The 16,890-nt window shown below is 43.0% G+C and overlaps 2 protein-coding genes across 2 annotated transcripts; one reads left to right on the top strand and one right to left on the bottom strand.

Moving 5' to 3' along the window:
* The first annotated feature begins 2,038 nt into the window (after window positions 1–2,038).
* On the top strand, window positions 2,039–4,595 carry LOC109404810 (biotin--protein ligase). The gene is made up of 3 exons (XM_062849821.1): window positions 2,039–2,156; window positions 2,214–2,387; window positions 2,488–4,595. Exons 2-3 carry the CDS (start codon window positions 2,366–2,368, stop codon window positions 4,224–4,226), a joined length of 1,761 nt encoding a protein of 586 aa, XP_062705805.1. The 5' UTR covers window positions 2,039–2,156; window positions 2,214–2,365; the 3' UTR covers window positions 4,227–4,595.
* On the bottom strand, window positions 4,447–5,651 carry LOC109404811 (vesicle transport through interaction with t-SNAREs homolog 1A). The gene is made up of 3 exons (XM_019677763.3): window positions 5,356–5,651; window positions 4,860–5,293; window positions 4,447–4,798 (listed from the first exon to the last, which is right to left on the bottom strand). The coding sequence occupies exons 1-3, from the start codon at window positions 5,444–5,446 to the stop codon at window positions 4,643–4,645; spliced, it is 681 nt and encodes a 226-aa protein (XP_019533308.3). The 5' UTR covers window positions 5,447–5,651; the 3' UTR covers window positions 4,447–4,642.
* Between the last annotated feature and the right edge of the window lie 11,239 nt (window positions 5,652–16,890).

Raw genomic sequence — 16,890 nt, forward strand, 5'->3', positions numbered from 1 at the left:
GTATTTTTTCAGCATTCTCTCCCTGGTTTTCTCCAGAAGTTTTTATTAGAGGTTCTGCAGCAGTTACTGCTGTTTTTTTACTACAGTGTCTCGGAATGTTTTCAGAAGTGTCGTAGTCTTGGAATGCAACTTCTGTCTTACTGCGTTCCTTGATGATTGTTAGGGATAAGAATAGAATAATAAGGGGACGCGTTCGGTGTAGTACTAGATTTGTAGTAATGAGCTGAATTTTAGTATAGTGAGAAGGTCAATTCTCCGTTTCTGCAATGAAATGGTGCAAAAAGCGTGAGTATTATGATTCCTTGCCTAATTTGATGCTGTTTGAGCAAAACTTTGGGCAACAGTGTTGTTGTTTTCTTCATTTCTTGCAACATAAACAACATAGTTATCCAAAGTTTTGCTCAAATAGCATCAAATTAGGCAAGGAATCATAATACCCACGCTTTTTGCACCATTTCATTACAGAAACGGAGAATAGGACGCGATAGGTGAAGTACTAGAATTGAAGTAATGAGCTGAATTTTTGTATGGTGAGAAGATCGATTCTCCGTTTCTGCAATGAAATGGTTCAAAAGGCGTGGGTATTTTGATTCCTTGCCTGATTTGATGCTGTTTGAGCAAAACTTTGAGTAACTGTGTTGTTTACGTTGCAAGAAATGAAGAAAACAACAACATGGTTACCCAAAGTTGTGCTCAAACATCATCAAATTAAGCAAGGAATCATAATACCCACGCCTTTTCAACCATTTCATTGCAGAAACGGGGAATCGACCTTCTCACCATACAAAAATTTAGCTCATTACTTCAATTCTAGTACTGCACAGATTGTGTCCTATTGACCTTCTCACCAATAGGACAGATTGATGAAGTACTAGATTTGTAGTAATGAGCTGAATTTTAGTATGGTGAGAATGTCCATTCTCCGTTTCTGCAATGAAATGGTGCAAAAAGCGTGGGTATTCTGATTCCTTGCCTAATTTGATGCTGTTTGGGTAGAACTTTGGGCAACAGTGTTGTTGTTTTCTCCATTTCCTGCAACATAAACAACGTAGTTATCCAAAGTTTTGCTCAAACAGCATCAAATTAAGCAAGGAATCATAATACCCACGCTTTTTGAATCATTTCATTGCAGAAACGGAGAATAGGAGGCAATCAGTGAAGTACTAGATTGAAAGTAGTGAGCTGCATTTTTGTATGGTGAGATGATCAATTCTCCATTTCTGCAATGAAATGGTGCAAACAGCGTAGGTTATATGATTTATTGGCTAATTTGATGCTATTTGAGCAAAAGTTTGAATAACTGTGTTGTTGTATTATTTTTTCCTGCAACTTCAGCAACACAGTTATCCAAACTTTTGCTCAAACAGCATCAAATTAGTCAATAAATCATATAACCTACGCTGTTTGCACCATTTCATTGCAGAAATGGAGAATTCATCATCTCACCATACAAAAATCCAGCTCACTACTTTCAATCTAGTACTTCACTGATTGCTTCCTATTGACCTTCTCACCATACTAAAATTCAGCTCATTACTACAAATCTAGTACTACACCGAAAGTGCTCCATAGAGTTTATAAACTATAGAGGAAGAATGTCGCTGGCGTCGCTGCCGAAACATCTCTTGCTGGCGGAGATAGGCCGGGCTATAAGTGTCAAAGCGAAAAAGTATGCAGTTTGACAGATAGATACCCGACATGTTTGCAAGCGAGAACAAAGGGAACAGCAGCGACATTCGTCCTCTATAGTTTATTAACTCTATTTTCTCACCATACTAAAATTCAGCTCATTACTACAAATCTAATACTTCGTCGATCTGTCCTATAGTGCTAAAATAGGGGTGATATGCCGTTGGAGATGCCCTTATTCTAGTACTACCCGTTTGCGACGAAGTTTAATTTGGCAACACTGTCTTCTCGCTGACAGCTGATCGCTAGTTTTGTTTTGATTCCCATTCTTTGTACATCGTCTTCACGCAAGCTCGCTGGCACGTTATCAGTGATTAGCAGACTCGTAGAGTGACTGGAAGGGAGAGTGGCGTCATGTTCCCATTTTGACAGGTCTCCTGCTCGTTTGGAACAGGAATTTGTATGGATTTGACAGATGACCGCTGTTCCAATTTTGACATTGACGCCACTCTACAGACTCGTAGCTAGTGAGAGTGTAATAATTATCATTGTGAGCACCAGCCTAAATACCAGTTTCATTTCAGTATTCGGCTGTTATATAAATGCAATCGAGTAACATTCCATATGTCACGCGAATAATACGTGAATAAGCGGAAATAAATGGTAAACAGTTGCTGCACTTTCCTATTATCATCAAGACTTCCTTGTGCCACGCTGGAAGATCGCTGATAGCAAGATGATACGAAGCTTAGTCAAAGGTATACGACGACGCGAGCTGATTGATGACTTTCCTAATTACCATATTTTGGAAATCGACCGACACACTAGAAGTAATGTATAGAATTCACTACTTTCTAGGTGCCAAGAGCCTAGTTGCAACGAGCAACCTACGGAACGAGCTCCTCCGGATACAGGGCGGCTGCCGGATTGGATTTGGCACCATGACGAATCAGCGGACGAAGCCACCCAACATTGTGGTCTATGCACGGGAGGACTGCGCGAGAGCTGGCATGGTGGAAACCCTTCGAGGTCTGGTGCAGGCTGATTCGTACACGGTGTATGCGGTTACGGAACGACAGATTGAGGCACGGGCCTGGATTGAGAGCACCGCGTTGGTGATGGTCCATGGGGAGGTTGATGGAATTGTGGCAAATGCGGTTTTGGACTACTTCTTGGGCGGTGGAAAGGTGCTGGCAGTTTGTTCGGATTTGTTGAGGCGTTTTTTGCCGAATAGAGTTAAGTATGGCGAGAAAAAGAAGGAAGGCGTTTCACTGAGCTATGATAGATGGCAAAACGTGAGGATGGATCAAGATATACTTGACTGGGTAGGAGCTGAGGATGAATTTACTGAAGTTGCTAAGAGTTCGACGGGTGTTGAACAGGAACTGAGGATAAAGATATTAGTGCGGGAAAATATGTTCAAATCGCCGAGTATTTTGAATGTTAGGGGCTGGGAAGCTAGAGGTAACAGCATTTTTACACAAATGTATTTAAACAAAGATAAAGAACCTGAAAGAGACATTCTAAAGCATTTGTTAGACAAGAATCTAGATATTAGTATTAGACAAACAACACATCTTGAGCAAAACCATTACAAAAATGCCTTCTTGGTGGGCACTACACCATGCAAAAACAACTACCTGAAAGACGCTGAAAAAATTCTCAAACTGAAAAACCTTGAGCTGCAATTCTGCACAAATTCGGATAATCTCCCCACGTCTTCAGAAACCAATCTGACGGTTCTGGTCGACCGCAACCCGGAAGATTTCTCAGTCGAAGAGTATTTCACCAATTTGCGAACGTCCTCCATCGGTCGATTAGCAATTTACTGCCCCCTGGTGACCAGCTCGATGGATATCGTTTCCAATGCCACGTTCCAGCATGGCTTCGTGGTCATTTCCCGGTGTCAAAGCCGAGGCAGCGGACGGAACAACAACCAATGGCTCAGCCCGGAAGGCTGCGCAATGTTCTCGCTGCAACTCCACGTCCCACTGGCCAGCGCCCTTGGTCAGAGGTTACCGGTTATCCAACATCTAGTGGCTGTTGCGGTGGTGAAAGCGGTGCGAAGCATACCAGGCTACGAAAACCTTAACATTGGAGTTAAATGGCCGAATGACATCTACGCCAACGGCTGCACCAAAATCGGAGGATTAATCATAAATTCACAGCTCTGCGGCGCGGAGGCCATTGTTAACGTGGGCTGTGGCGTGAATCTCAGCAACTCCAAACCGACGATGTGCATCAACGACTTGATCGAGGAGTACAACAAACTCGAACACACAAACCTTCCTCCACTGGGCTACGAGGAAACGTTAGCCAGAATTTTCAACGAAATAGAAAACCTCTTTCTCACCGTACAGGAAAAGGACGACTTGCAAGATCTCTACAATCTGTACTACAAGTATTGGCTCCACGGCGACAAACCGGTAATTGTCAAGGACGAAGACGGTGCCGAGATGGCCGGAACAATCTCAGGAATCGACGAGTATGGCTATCTGCTGGTGCAGAAGCTCAACGAGGCCCGCTCGATTTGTGTTCATCCCGATGGGAACAGTTTCGATATGATGAAAGGACTAATCATTCCAAAGTACTTTTAAAGTATGTTAGCGCAGGTTCAGGGACGTTTTACTGGTTGATATTGAAGATTAGGGGTGCCAGGCCATAGGCTATATAGTGTTGATCTCCGATCATGGTTGGTATTGTTTTATATTTTAATAAAGTTTTCAGACTGTTTTCAATAATTATCACTGTTTCTTATTTGTCACAATTGTGTAGAATGGAAGCCAATTTTAAGACTGATAAACATAAAAACAAGGCTGTTTTCAGGAATGTTTATGCATTTATTCAAGGATGATAAAGTATAGTCAATCTCTTACAGGAAACAATAAGGCTTAACGTTAGTCTAAAACCATACACAGCTCGGTCAGGTTGATAACTAAATAAAATATAGTCTAGTACGTGACTTCGTATAATACATAATCACACAGTCGACAGATGCGCTGCTCTTGCCCCCCTAATCCGACGAAATCGAGAAGTAAATACTTAGAAACAGGACAAGGAATATCGCGACCGCCACGCCAATCAGCACGATTTTCTCCCGCATGGCTCGCATCATCATCGAATTCAGCAGTCTCGACGATCGGCCCAGCTCGGCATCGGTTTCACGCAGCTGAAACAAGAATCAATCGTTACACAAAATCCTCCCGAAACCACCCTCCCCAAACACCTACCCGTCCCCTCGCCCGCTGGATCGTCTCTCGTTGTTCGCTCAAATCCTGCAGCACCTGGGTCCCGATCTGTTCCGTTTCCAACACGACCCGGTAGCTGTCCTTCAGATAGTTACCCGTCCGCTCCAACCGTTCGCTATTGTCCAGCAACCGTCGTTTCTGATCCTCCTGGATGCCAATTTCGTCAAACTCATCTACCGAATCGTACCCGCCCGCCGCTCCCTTATTGCTGCTGGATCGGTCCCTCTTGGCATTGGTGAATTCCTGCTGAAGCCGTTTCCACTCGGCCTGGTAGCAGTTCAGTCGCGAGGTGTAACCCGGTCGGTTCGCTTGCGGAATGTCCCGGATCTCCAGGCCGATCTGTTCTAGCAGCTCTTGGGATTCCTCCAGTTGCCGATCGACATCCGCTATCAGTTTGTTCCGTTCGGCTGTGTTGGCTGGGGAGGGGTGCAGGTTGAGAGCAAACATATTTTTGCGGATCCAAGCGGCTGGGACTTACCTCCTGAGGACGTGCTAAGGCGGCCAATCTGGGCAGTTATTTCCGCCGTTAGGACGGCGTACTGCTGCTCGTAATCGTGGATTAAATCCATCGGGGAAGATCTGGGAAAAGTGGATGAGTCTTTTCCCCTAACTGTGGTGTAAATTTTCACTTTCTGATTAATTATCACTTTTGTTTTGCTATCACTTTCGCTTTTGATATGAGTGACATTTTCTCGAACAGTGCAGGGGTGTGATATCCAGTTCAAGATGAATACAAGAATTGACTCCTGGGTAGGAATAGCAGAGGCTATCAGTTTCTTTTGATACGAAAACGCCACGCGGCCATGTGCGCGAACGATTTTAAAATTTCACGCGGCCTTAGGGAAGATTCAAATATTAGGTCCATCGTTTTCGGGGATTTCTAGACCCCCCTCCCCCCTCTGTCACGCACTTTCCCTATACCCAATACACCCCGCATAAATCAAAACCACACCAAAACAGCACCAGATATGGTTTATGGTCCATCTTCAACCATAATCAAAATGGTACACCCGACCGTAAGCCGACCATTGCTGAATAATGTTCTGACAGTAATGAGTGATGTTTTTGAAGACCCGACCATACGAGCAACGGGTCGTTAAGAATGTTTACCGTTTCAAAATTGGATTTTTCTCATACAAATTTGAATTGCCCACCGTAACGAAAGCATATCCAATATGGTTGAAAATTTTACTACTGGAAAGTTGAATCTATGGTACGATAACAATATTACAATATCAAACAACAGTACGTGGTGTGGTTTGAGATAGATTTTGTTTTTTTCATTTTGTAAAAAATATATATTAAAACACCCTTTTTCGAATTATCTTAGATTTATTGAAAATATCACACATGGTTATACAAGATAATGGCACAACCGGGCACAACATATGATCTGGCAACTGATAAAACTTTGTATTATGTAGAGGCTATGCAGGCTGCAGCACAATACTCTAATAAAATTATTATGTTTCCAGTTCAAAACCGAATTAGCGACATTTTTTCTTTGACTTCCGCTGCCTTTGCCCTGCGTTAAACATAATGTCGGAAGTGGGGCGCTGTATTGTACACCTGGTGCTCTATACAGCGCCCCACTTCCGACATTGTGTCCAACGCAAGGCAAAAGCAGCGGAAGTCAAAGAAAAAATGTCGCTAATTCGGTTTTGAACTGGAAACATAATAAAACACCTACCTCCACGTAGATCACTAACAGTACTTGTGCCAGAAGTATTTTTCAAACTAATAATTCATTAAAATTACGGAGGGAATTTTTGATGCAAGTTTTTTGTAAATAAACATGGCTGACAATTTTTCTGTTCGTCATGGGTCGGCAGACCGAAGTCGGGAACGAACATCAATAGATATGGTTGGACTGATGTTCGATGAAGTCTACTCACAATGGGATTATTTCCAACAATATTGTCTATCCGGTTGGAATCAAGACCGACATTCAAACAAAAATTGCCATTTTCACGGTCCACAAGTGTCGCAACTGTTTCGCATCTAGTGCGCTGTGTTGCTGACAACAACGGGAAGGATGCGCACTACTTTTGACATGATTAAAAAACTTCGCGAGTTGGGTCGCGTCGCGACTTGATTGTGCGAAGTCCGGTTTGGTGGCGGCCCGACAATAATAGAAAAAATTGACTAATGTTAAAGTTGTACTAACTGTCACAATAAATATTATTGTACCGTAACAAGTAGACCATAGGTGGAATGTATAACGAATAGGTAACAACAATACGATTGGTTACAAAATGGTTTTAACAGTATTGATTACAGTAAGTTTCTATGCGGGACGTACTGTCACACTTTTCTAGACCCCCCCCCCCCTCCCCCAAATGTTGGACGTAATTTTTGAACGTTCCCTTATTTTGAGTGAATGACGCGCCGCTCTTAAACAACAACGATGAAACGTACGAGCAAAGGTTGATTTTGCACCATTTTCGTTCTTGATTTTCTTTTTGCAATGAGCCATTTTACGAACTGACAACATTGTTGATGATGATATTGAGTTTCACGGGGTTTAGGATGCTACTCTGCCGTGTGCAGCATAGTTGTCCCATGTTAATAGGGATTCCCATAGAACATGGGACAACTATGCTGCACACGGCAGTACTAGTAATCCTACATTATAGAGATCAGCGGAGGCGGCCATGGTCCACTGCACGAATTTGTTCTGGCCTGCTTACTCTCACAGGAAATTTGACGTTTGAGCGGTGCCGGCACCTCTCAAACGTCAAATTTTCGGTGAGAGTAAGCAGGCCAGCATAAATTCGTGCAGTGGACCATTGTGAGCCAATCGTGCAGAGAGAACTGTCAAAATGTGAGCCAAATGAACATGCTTATCGTTCGTAGGAAATTTAAATTATTTATTGTATTTTTTACGAATAATCAGACTTTGGCGACGAAATTTAACTCGCCCTAATATGGTACTAACCTAACATTTATGCAAGGGGAATGACATATCCTTTTCTAACCGGAATATCCGCATTTATCCGTTTCTAACCGTCGTTAATCGCGTCTAACTGCTGCTTACTTAGCAGCTTGCTTAGCAACGGTTAGCGACGGTTAGAAACGGATAAATGCGGATATTCCGGTTAGAAAAGGATATGTCATTCCCCTTGCATTTATGACACATTTTCGCCTTCTTTCCCCGATTCAGGCGAAACCAGCTGATTTTGTTATGAAAACATAAACAGCTGGTAGCCGAGAACAATAAGAATGAACGTAAACATCGGTGAACCAGCTGGTTTTGTTGTGTAAACATGACCAGCTGGTGGACCGAGAACAAAAGACCTTAATGGTAAACATTGAGACGGCCGGCGAAAACTGTCACATTATTGGGCGAGTTGCAAAAACCCTGCGACTGAGATTGACAGCGAAATCGAAAGCGAAATATGAGTACGACGAAATTTATCGCATCAAAGTCTAAGTCGAAAAAAAATCGCAATATTTTTAATATCGAGAAATTGGCGGCATATGTATGTTTAGTAAAAAGATAAAAAAATATTAATTCTGCTTTCAAAAGCTCATGCTTATGACGACTTTTTTGTTGCCGCACTTGTCGAAAAAACTTCCATTGCTGCTACTTGCTTCACTTCTGCCGATATGATTAGCGTCACACTTTTGCAATAAATTTCAGATTTCTTCGATTGCTCCGCTACTTCAACAAAATTTTGAAAAAAAATTCTACCATAATTAGAAAATGTAAACAAAACAACTTGAACCACAACGAAGTCACGCACAAAGTTTGAACATCTAGCTTTGAAGCCAAAGGGAATGACATATCCTTTTCTAATTTATTGGAATATCCGCATTTATCCGTTTCTAACCGTCGCTAACCGTTGCTAAGCTAGCTGCTAAGTGAGCAGAAGTTACCCAAGTAACCACAAGCATTATAACATTGCACGAATTAGACTGAATATCAAACTTTGCAATGCGAAATGCAGTAATTCCACACTTGTCATGCAATAATCCTTTAGATTGGCATTATCAATGTGATGATGCATTGCATTTTTCTTTACATTCGGGTTTATTAAAAGGTGATATAAGATAATCCAATAATTCAGCACTGCAAAAACTGAATAAATGCAATGTACAAACTAGCAAAGTTTGCTCTAACAATACAATTATAAAAGCTTGACTCTAATGGTAAACAAATGAAATCAAGAAGATTGAACAACTTTACGGTCAACTCTAGCGGTCTTCAACATTTCTGGTTCGACTCCCGACCAACTTAATCCCCGTTTGAGCCACCGATCGACGACAGCAAAAGCTATTTAGAGATGAACTTTTCTCTTTTCTGTACGCTGCAATCACATGCCAATAACGATAGAAATCACAATTAGCATATGAGCAATGTGCGAAGGGTGTTTTAGTCGAGGTTTTTATTTTCTTATGTTGAATAAATATCTTCTAAAATGCATTATGTAATTTTCAGTAATTTATCGGAATGTGATAGTTTACTGTATTCTATTACATATGACATAGTCGTTTTACCCTCTTCTACAATGATTGAGATAGAAGAACATTTTCCTTTTAGTTAATGAAATATCTGTTGTTATCACTGCAGCAGAAACGGTCCAAGGTGCCAGCGCGTATGGAACTCATCTAGCGGTCTTCAACACTTCTGGTTCGACTCCCGATCCGACTACAAAAATAATGGTTAAAACATTAATGTGTGAGGGCATCAGTACCGTCGATAACGAAACGGTGCTAAAAATAGATTTTTGTTTTGGTTTTTCGTGTTGCACGTATCAAGCATGTCAAATGCAAATGTACAGCACATGCATTTATATTACTTTAGTGTAGGGGAGTGATCCGGGGAGTGATCCGGTTCCTCGTCGTTCGTCCCGATAACAGCCGTCGAATCTCAGCCACCAACCTTCGCGTGTCCTATCACTCGCAGTCGCTAAAACACAATGCCCCTCCTGTCAGTTCGGTTAAGGTTAGTTAGCTCGTGACAGGTATGCTTGTATTGAAAGTCAAGGTTATTTATGTTAAAGGTAAAGTGTTTATTCAGTGTAGGTCCCTACACCCCTACCCTTCAATAAATTGATAACAATAGCTTTCGTCAATACATAATGTAATCCTTCAATCGACTAGACTCAGCTTTTGGTCTCTTAGAAGCCCTCTCAGGAGCTTTGTCAGCGGTGGTGTCAGCAGAAGATATCCTTGGTTGGATGGCCGTACTTGTGCTGGGTACAGGCAACTCGGGATCGTTTCCAAGCTGATTCTGAAGCATTGGATCTTCTCCGGAGCATCCTGTTTTAGGTACGACCTTCAGATGAGCTGCACTTCTGTTGTATGTTTTTCCAGATGATGATGAACGAATCGTTACGTCTGTACCCTTTTTATCCAAAACCGTAAATTCTTCCGAGGTAAACTCCGTACTGAGCTTATTCTCCTTTCTCATCCGTTTAGCCAAAACCGTATCCCCCACTTCAATTCCACTGGACTTTGCTTTTCGATGGTTATCTGCATAGACTCTCCCTTTCTCCTTCTCCAACATATCTCGATCCCTCACAGCTTCGTTTTGGTTGTCGACTGTAGGCACATTGGGAACCTTGGATCGGAGGCGCCAACCGAACATTAGCTCTGAAGGCGCTTTGCCAGTTGTCGAATGCGCTGCCGAATGGTACATTAGCATGTATTGTCGCAGTTCTTTACGCCAATCACGTCCAAGCTCTTGAGCTATCTTCAAACGCTTCAGAATGGAGCGGTTCTGTCGTTCAACCTCACCATTCATTTGGGGCCAGTAGGGGATAGTGCTCACCAAACAAATGCCGTATTCCTCGCAGAACATACGGAATTCTTCAGAAGAGAATTGTGGACCATCGTCCGCTCGAAGAGATTCAGGAATTCCATAGCGCGAAAACACTGTTAGCAGCTTTTGTGTAGTGGATGAGGTTGAAATGTCGTTCATTTCAACTACCTCTATATACCTGCTGTAGTAATCGACGCAAACCAGAAAATACTCTCCTTCAGGAAGAGGACCCAAAAAGTCAATGGCAATTTGTTCCCATGGTCGAGAAGGAAGTGTTTTTCGAGTCATTGGTTCGGGCGGATTTGGAGCCGATACAAGGGAGCAGCTTCGACAGGTTTTTACATATTGTTCTACTTGCGCATCCATTTTTGACCACCACACATTTGCACGTAAATGCCCCTTCATAATGCGCATGCCTGGGTGACCCTCATGTGCCAGCTGCAGTACTCTTTGCTGGAGGCTTTAAGGAATCACGATTCGATCACCCCTTAATAGTACCTCATCTACCCGACAAAGCTCTCCAAAAATCATTTTATATGGCAACGGTAGTTGATCAGATATTCCGGATTCCAGGGCTTGGAATATTTGACATATCACTTCATCCTCATGGCTAGCCTTTTGAATGTCATGCCATTTCAACGCCACAGCTGTAGCAGCAGTACTTGCTATTTCACGAACCACCAGTTCTTCCGAATCGTCAAAGGCTCTAGGTTCCGATACGGATAATCTGGATAAAACATCGGCGATGTTCGATGGACCCGCAGTATAGACGACCTTGTACTGGAATCCTTGCAACCGCAACACCCACCGTTCAATGCGAGCACACGGGCGTGAGGATGGCGTAAACAAGAATGTTAGAGCTTTACAGTCCGTTACAAGGTTGAACTCTTTGCCTATCAAATAGTTCTGGAATCGCTCCACACTCCACACCAGCGCTAGTGCTTCCTTTTCGGTATGGCAGTACCTCCTTTCCGTGTCTGTGAGCGATTTGGATGCATAACAGATTACCCGTGACTGACGCGTCTGCTTATCGGTCTGGATCAGCACGGCCCCTAGCGCATGGGGACTTGCATCTGCAACTACAGCTGTATCGTCTTCTGCTCGATAAAACCCCAACGATTTAGCGTTTGCTATGTGGTACTTAATCTTGTTGAACGCATTTTCTTCCGCATCGCCCCAATGAAACTGTATTCCGTCGTGTCAGTTTTCGCAACGGTTCGTCAATATCAGCCAAATTAGGAATGAACTTCCCCATATAATTGGCCAAACCAAGAAAACTTCTTACCTCACTTTCGTTTGAAGGCCTGCGAAAACTCATGACAGCATCTCTTTTCGTATCAGATGGTTCTATTCCGTTAGGATTGATTTTGAATCCCAGAAACTCAAAGTGTGTTACCCTCATTTTACATTTGTCCCAGTTTAGAACAACTCCCTTTTCCTCGAATCTAGCAAGAACCTGAAACAGGAATTTGGAATGAAGAAAACACGAATGTAATGAATTCAACTTTATTTATTAGCATGTGTGGATTTCAATCGTTTGATTTCATACCTTCTGAAGACGTGAATCATGTTCCTCTACTCAAGGATCGGTAAATTCGCCTCACTCCATTCATATTCACTCCTCTTTGCTGAAGCGAATCGAGAATGATGCAGCAAACGGATAGTCATGAACAAACACGCAACCCCATCACCAGTGAGAAGCGATGCGCAAGCTGGTTGACATGGATATTCGTGGCCGATCGTCGCAGTTTGGATCGCAAGCGAATGAATGAATGACGAATGGTGACGACTGCTGGTGAGCGATCGAAGCGGCTATTATCATAACTAGAAGAGAATTTCTGCATGTAATGCATACGTTTTTAGTGTATTGTTGTTGAAATGCTAGATTAGCAAAGAAAATAATAAACATTTTTTGAAAACTTCAAATATTCGTACGCGCAATTCACTCACGAATCGCATCACCTCTCCATCGCTTGCGATGCGATTGTGGACGAATGTTTAAACTCCATGTATGGCTTCCCACCGTTCGCCGGTGTTTGCTGTCGTCGCTGACAAGCAAACGCACAAACTAAAGCGACAGCCGTTCGCTGCTGACTGTATTCGAGTGTGGAAGAAGATGAAAAGTGGAAATCAGGAACCCTGCCTCTACTGTACTGCCTTCAACGCCTACGTCGTCAAGGTACCAATACGCCCCCTCGCAATCAGCCAACATCTCGTCCATGGTACGCTGAAAGATTTCCGGAGCCGAAACTAATCCGAAGGGCAACCGCTTGAACCGGTATAAGCCGCGATGTGTGATGAAGGTCGTTATATCCTTCGACTCATCATCCAGCTCGAGAAGAAAGAACGCATCTTTCACGTCAAGCACACTCCATATCTTGCCTTTGCCTATTTTTGTCATAATGTCGTCGATCACAGGCATGGGGTTGCGCTCCCTTACTACAGCTTGATTGACACGCCTCAAGTCCACGCATAGGCGAATGGTGCCGTTCGCTTTGTTGGCAACAACGAGTGGAGATACCCAAGCCGCTGGTCCATTTTTGACTTCGATGATGTCTTTAGCTAGAAGCTCATCCAACTTAGCGTTCACCGCGCCTTCCAGGGGAATGGGAGTTCTACGCACGGGTTGAAAAATCGGTACCATATCCGGGTTCATATGGATATGAATTCTTGTTCCCGAAATCTTGGGGAACGGTGCTTGACCTGCTCCACCATCCATAATTTGGTCAACCTCCATACCAATCTTCAAAATACCCAGCTGTTTAGATGTTACATCACCGAGTAAATTCCGTTGCCCGCTCAATGTCACGAAGAATTCCGCATCGATCGTACGCTTTCCAACTTCGACGTGCGCTCTGAATGTACCCAGAACTTCCAACGGTTTATCACTTCCATACGCCTTGAGTGTCTTCCTGCAGCCCTTCACACATTCAGTTACGCGAACTTGTTGCCGTTTCAACTCGTCCCAAGTTTTCGCTGTTTATAAGGGAACGTTCAAAAATTACGTCCAACAATTTGGGGGGAGGGGGGGTCTAAGAAAGTGTGACAGTACGTGTATTAGGTATAGGAAAATAGCGTGACAGGGGGGGGGGGGGTCTAGAAATCCCGAAAAACGATGGACGTAATAAATGAATCTTCCCTAAGGTTGACGTCCGATCCTGAGTCGACTAACATTTCGACCGCCACGCCACCGATTTTGCAGTCGAACACGTTCGTGTTGTTACCGGCATGGAAAGTATAGTAGACCTTTCGTTCCGGTTCTTCTGCAGCCGGTCCTGGCTGCGGCTCCGCGACATCTTCAATTACGTGAACTTTCCTTCCCGGTGCGATCGAATGTGGTGTGCTTAGACGCTTTCGACACACTTTCTCGAAATGCCCGATACTTTGACATCTACGACATGTCCTTCCTTTAGCAGGGCATGTTGGGCTTCTTGAGATGTGTCCAACTAAACCGCAAGCGAAGCACCTAGTTGACATCTCTTTATCGGTTTTCATCGGTCGTGTTGCGAAACGGTTCTCCGAACGCTCAGGTTTACGCTCAAACTTCGATCTATCAGCGGTGTGCACCTTGTATATTTCAGCTGGGCGGTCTCGAAGTTCAGCAGCGTTCATTTCCTTCTCCTGATTTCTGACACTTTCAAGTGACGCTCCCAATGCTTCAATGTCCGAAAGTGATTGGTCCTTTTCGAGGATTCTACGACGCAGTTCTTGAGAAGCGCATCCTTCCACGATGACATCTACCAACATCATCTCCTCAATGCTGATTCTGACCTCGGTAGTGTATTTCTCGAGACCACATTCCATTAGCTGCTGCCTCAAACGCAGCACGTAATGGGCAAAACGCTCATTCGGCAGCTGTCTGATATTTCGGAGCTTATGGCGTTCAAGAACATCTTGCTTACGGGGCTTGAAGTACTGGTCCAACCGGTCGATTGCTACATCATACCAGGGTTTCTGCACTACAATCAATGGGAAATCTTCAGTTCCATCTAGGGTACGGAACACCTTTTGGAGCTGCGGACCACCGAAATGTAGAATTTTGGCACGCATTAACTTTTGATCCGTGATTTGATATGAATCAAAGTAATATTGCAGGGAGCTTTTCCATTCTTGCCACTCTTTGGCAAGTTTCGAGCCTTCAATTTGCTCACAACGAAACGTAGGAATTGGTCGACTTTCATCCATCTGCAAATAAAACAAATCTATGATTCAGCATTTTCATTTATTTTTTGTCGAGCCCTTCTGATGTTACAAAGTGAACAAATAAAATGTAGAGTAGGTACAGTAATTAACGGATTGATGGGTGTAGAAACATTCTCTAGGACCTGAAATACAGCAAGCAATGGTAATACCAGCCATATTCAGTCACCACCCTCTTTTTTGAATTTTCATTACATATACAGTACCTAGTCTACATTATTCATGACCTCTCAGACTAATCGAGCACTCTTTTATCATGTAACTATTTCCGACAATACCATAAAGCAAACATAACATTCTTCCTTTAAAAAGAATCGTACAATAAGACGTTTTACCCATTCTAGGACCTCGCGCACTAGAACTACCTAGGTCCTCGCACACTAGGGACTCATCTTAAGCCCCCGCGCATTAAGATTATATTTCAAGATTCTAGGCCCTCGCGCACTAGAATTATCGACTACTAGGATAAGCACACCCTCATAAACACTCCTTCATCAATTAATCTTAGGCCCTCACGCACTAAGACACCGTTTCATAGCAGTTTCGCCATACGCAACATTATCAAAAACCCTCTGCTCTTAAACACCTTTATGATAAGTTTTTTTTTCCCACATTATTTTTTCATCGTTGTTTACTTTCAATTATTCCAATTGCACATCTGCATCCTATTCTAACTTCCAATTGGAAACAAAAAGTCCAACTGCCAGGTCGGTTTCAACGCTGCACTCATTCAGCTATATTTTCGCACCGCCATCTTGCTGAACAGGAAGAGCTCGCAGCCGTGCTCGTAGTGCACTTTATTTTCCAGTTTCGGGAATTAAACCGTAGGCCGATTTCTCAAATTTAACAAATTATCAAATTTACCTTTTATCCGCAGTCGCCAGATGTAGGGGAGTGATCCGGGGAGTGATCCGGTTCCTCGTCGTTCGTCCCGATAACAGCCGTCGAATCTCAGCCACCAACCTTCGCGTGTCCTATCACTCGCAGTCGCTATAACACAATGCCCCTCCTGTCAGTTCGGTTAAGGTTAGTTAGCTCATGACAGGTATGCTTGTATTGCAAGTCAAGGTTATTTATGTTAAAGGTAAAGTGTTTATTCAGTGTAGGTCCCTACATTTAGCAATGGCTGTCAGCGTGCTGCAATATGTGGCACTAATTTGATTTTAGTGGGGCCCTTTTCGACTTTAATATTGCTTCAATGGGGTGTTTAAAGTAATGCAGCATTATATTCATAATTTTAATTATCAATATATAGCAAAATTGATGCACTTATATACGGCTTCGTGGTTACTTGGGTAGACGTGGTAAACGACGGTTAGAAACGGATAAATGCGGATATTCCGGTTAGAAAAGGATATGTCATTCCTCTTGTTTGTAGCAAGTGTTGGCAGCTGTTGTAAACAAAACAAACAGCGTTGCCGAATCGACGTATGTAACTTCCGCTCATCTCTATGTAGAGGATTTCTAGATGCTACCTCCTGTCAAATTTTCATTCATAAAATCGGCTCGTAAAATGAACTATTGCCTAGACTATTGCCACATATTATAACTGTTTGTCTTGCTGTTTGTAGCACGGAAGGAATTATTCGGCACCAGTATTCAAGCCTGATCGATGGTTTACTTTGTTGTACATGTGGCAGTGAGCACCTGACTGAACATCGTGGTCAGAGTATCGATCCTTGGTCTTTCAGTGAGCAACCCGTCACAAGCGGATTGGATCGAGGATTGGATGGAGGCAAAACAAAGCCTCCGGTATCTCAAGCTCACTCAGGATTAAGAGCTTGTACTGGGGCAAGGACAAGTCTAGCGTAACATTTGAAAAGGGCCTATCTGCAAAACGTAAACATTGAGATAATCGCATGAGAAGATTACCTCCCAGATTAGTTAATCCTATTTAAAAACGAAAGACTTTTTTAGGTGTTTTATTCCATCTTTTGATACATATGGGAATCTACTTCATGGTTCTGTGCATTATTTGCATCATACTATAGCAAAAATTCCATAAATAATGTATTTTTAACATGAACGGCAGATAGGCCCTTTTAC

The sequence above is a fragment of the Aedes albopictus genome, chromosome 2 (genome assembly GCF_035046485.1).
Source record: "Aedes albopictus strain Foshan chromosome 2, AalbF5, whole genome shotgun sequence".
Taxonomy (NCBI): domain Eukaryota; kingdom Metazoa; phylum Arthropoda; class Insecta; order Diptera; family Culicidae; genus Aedes; species Aedes albopictus.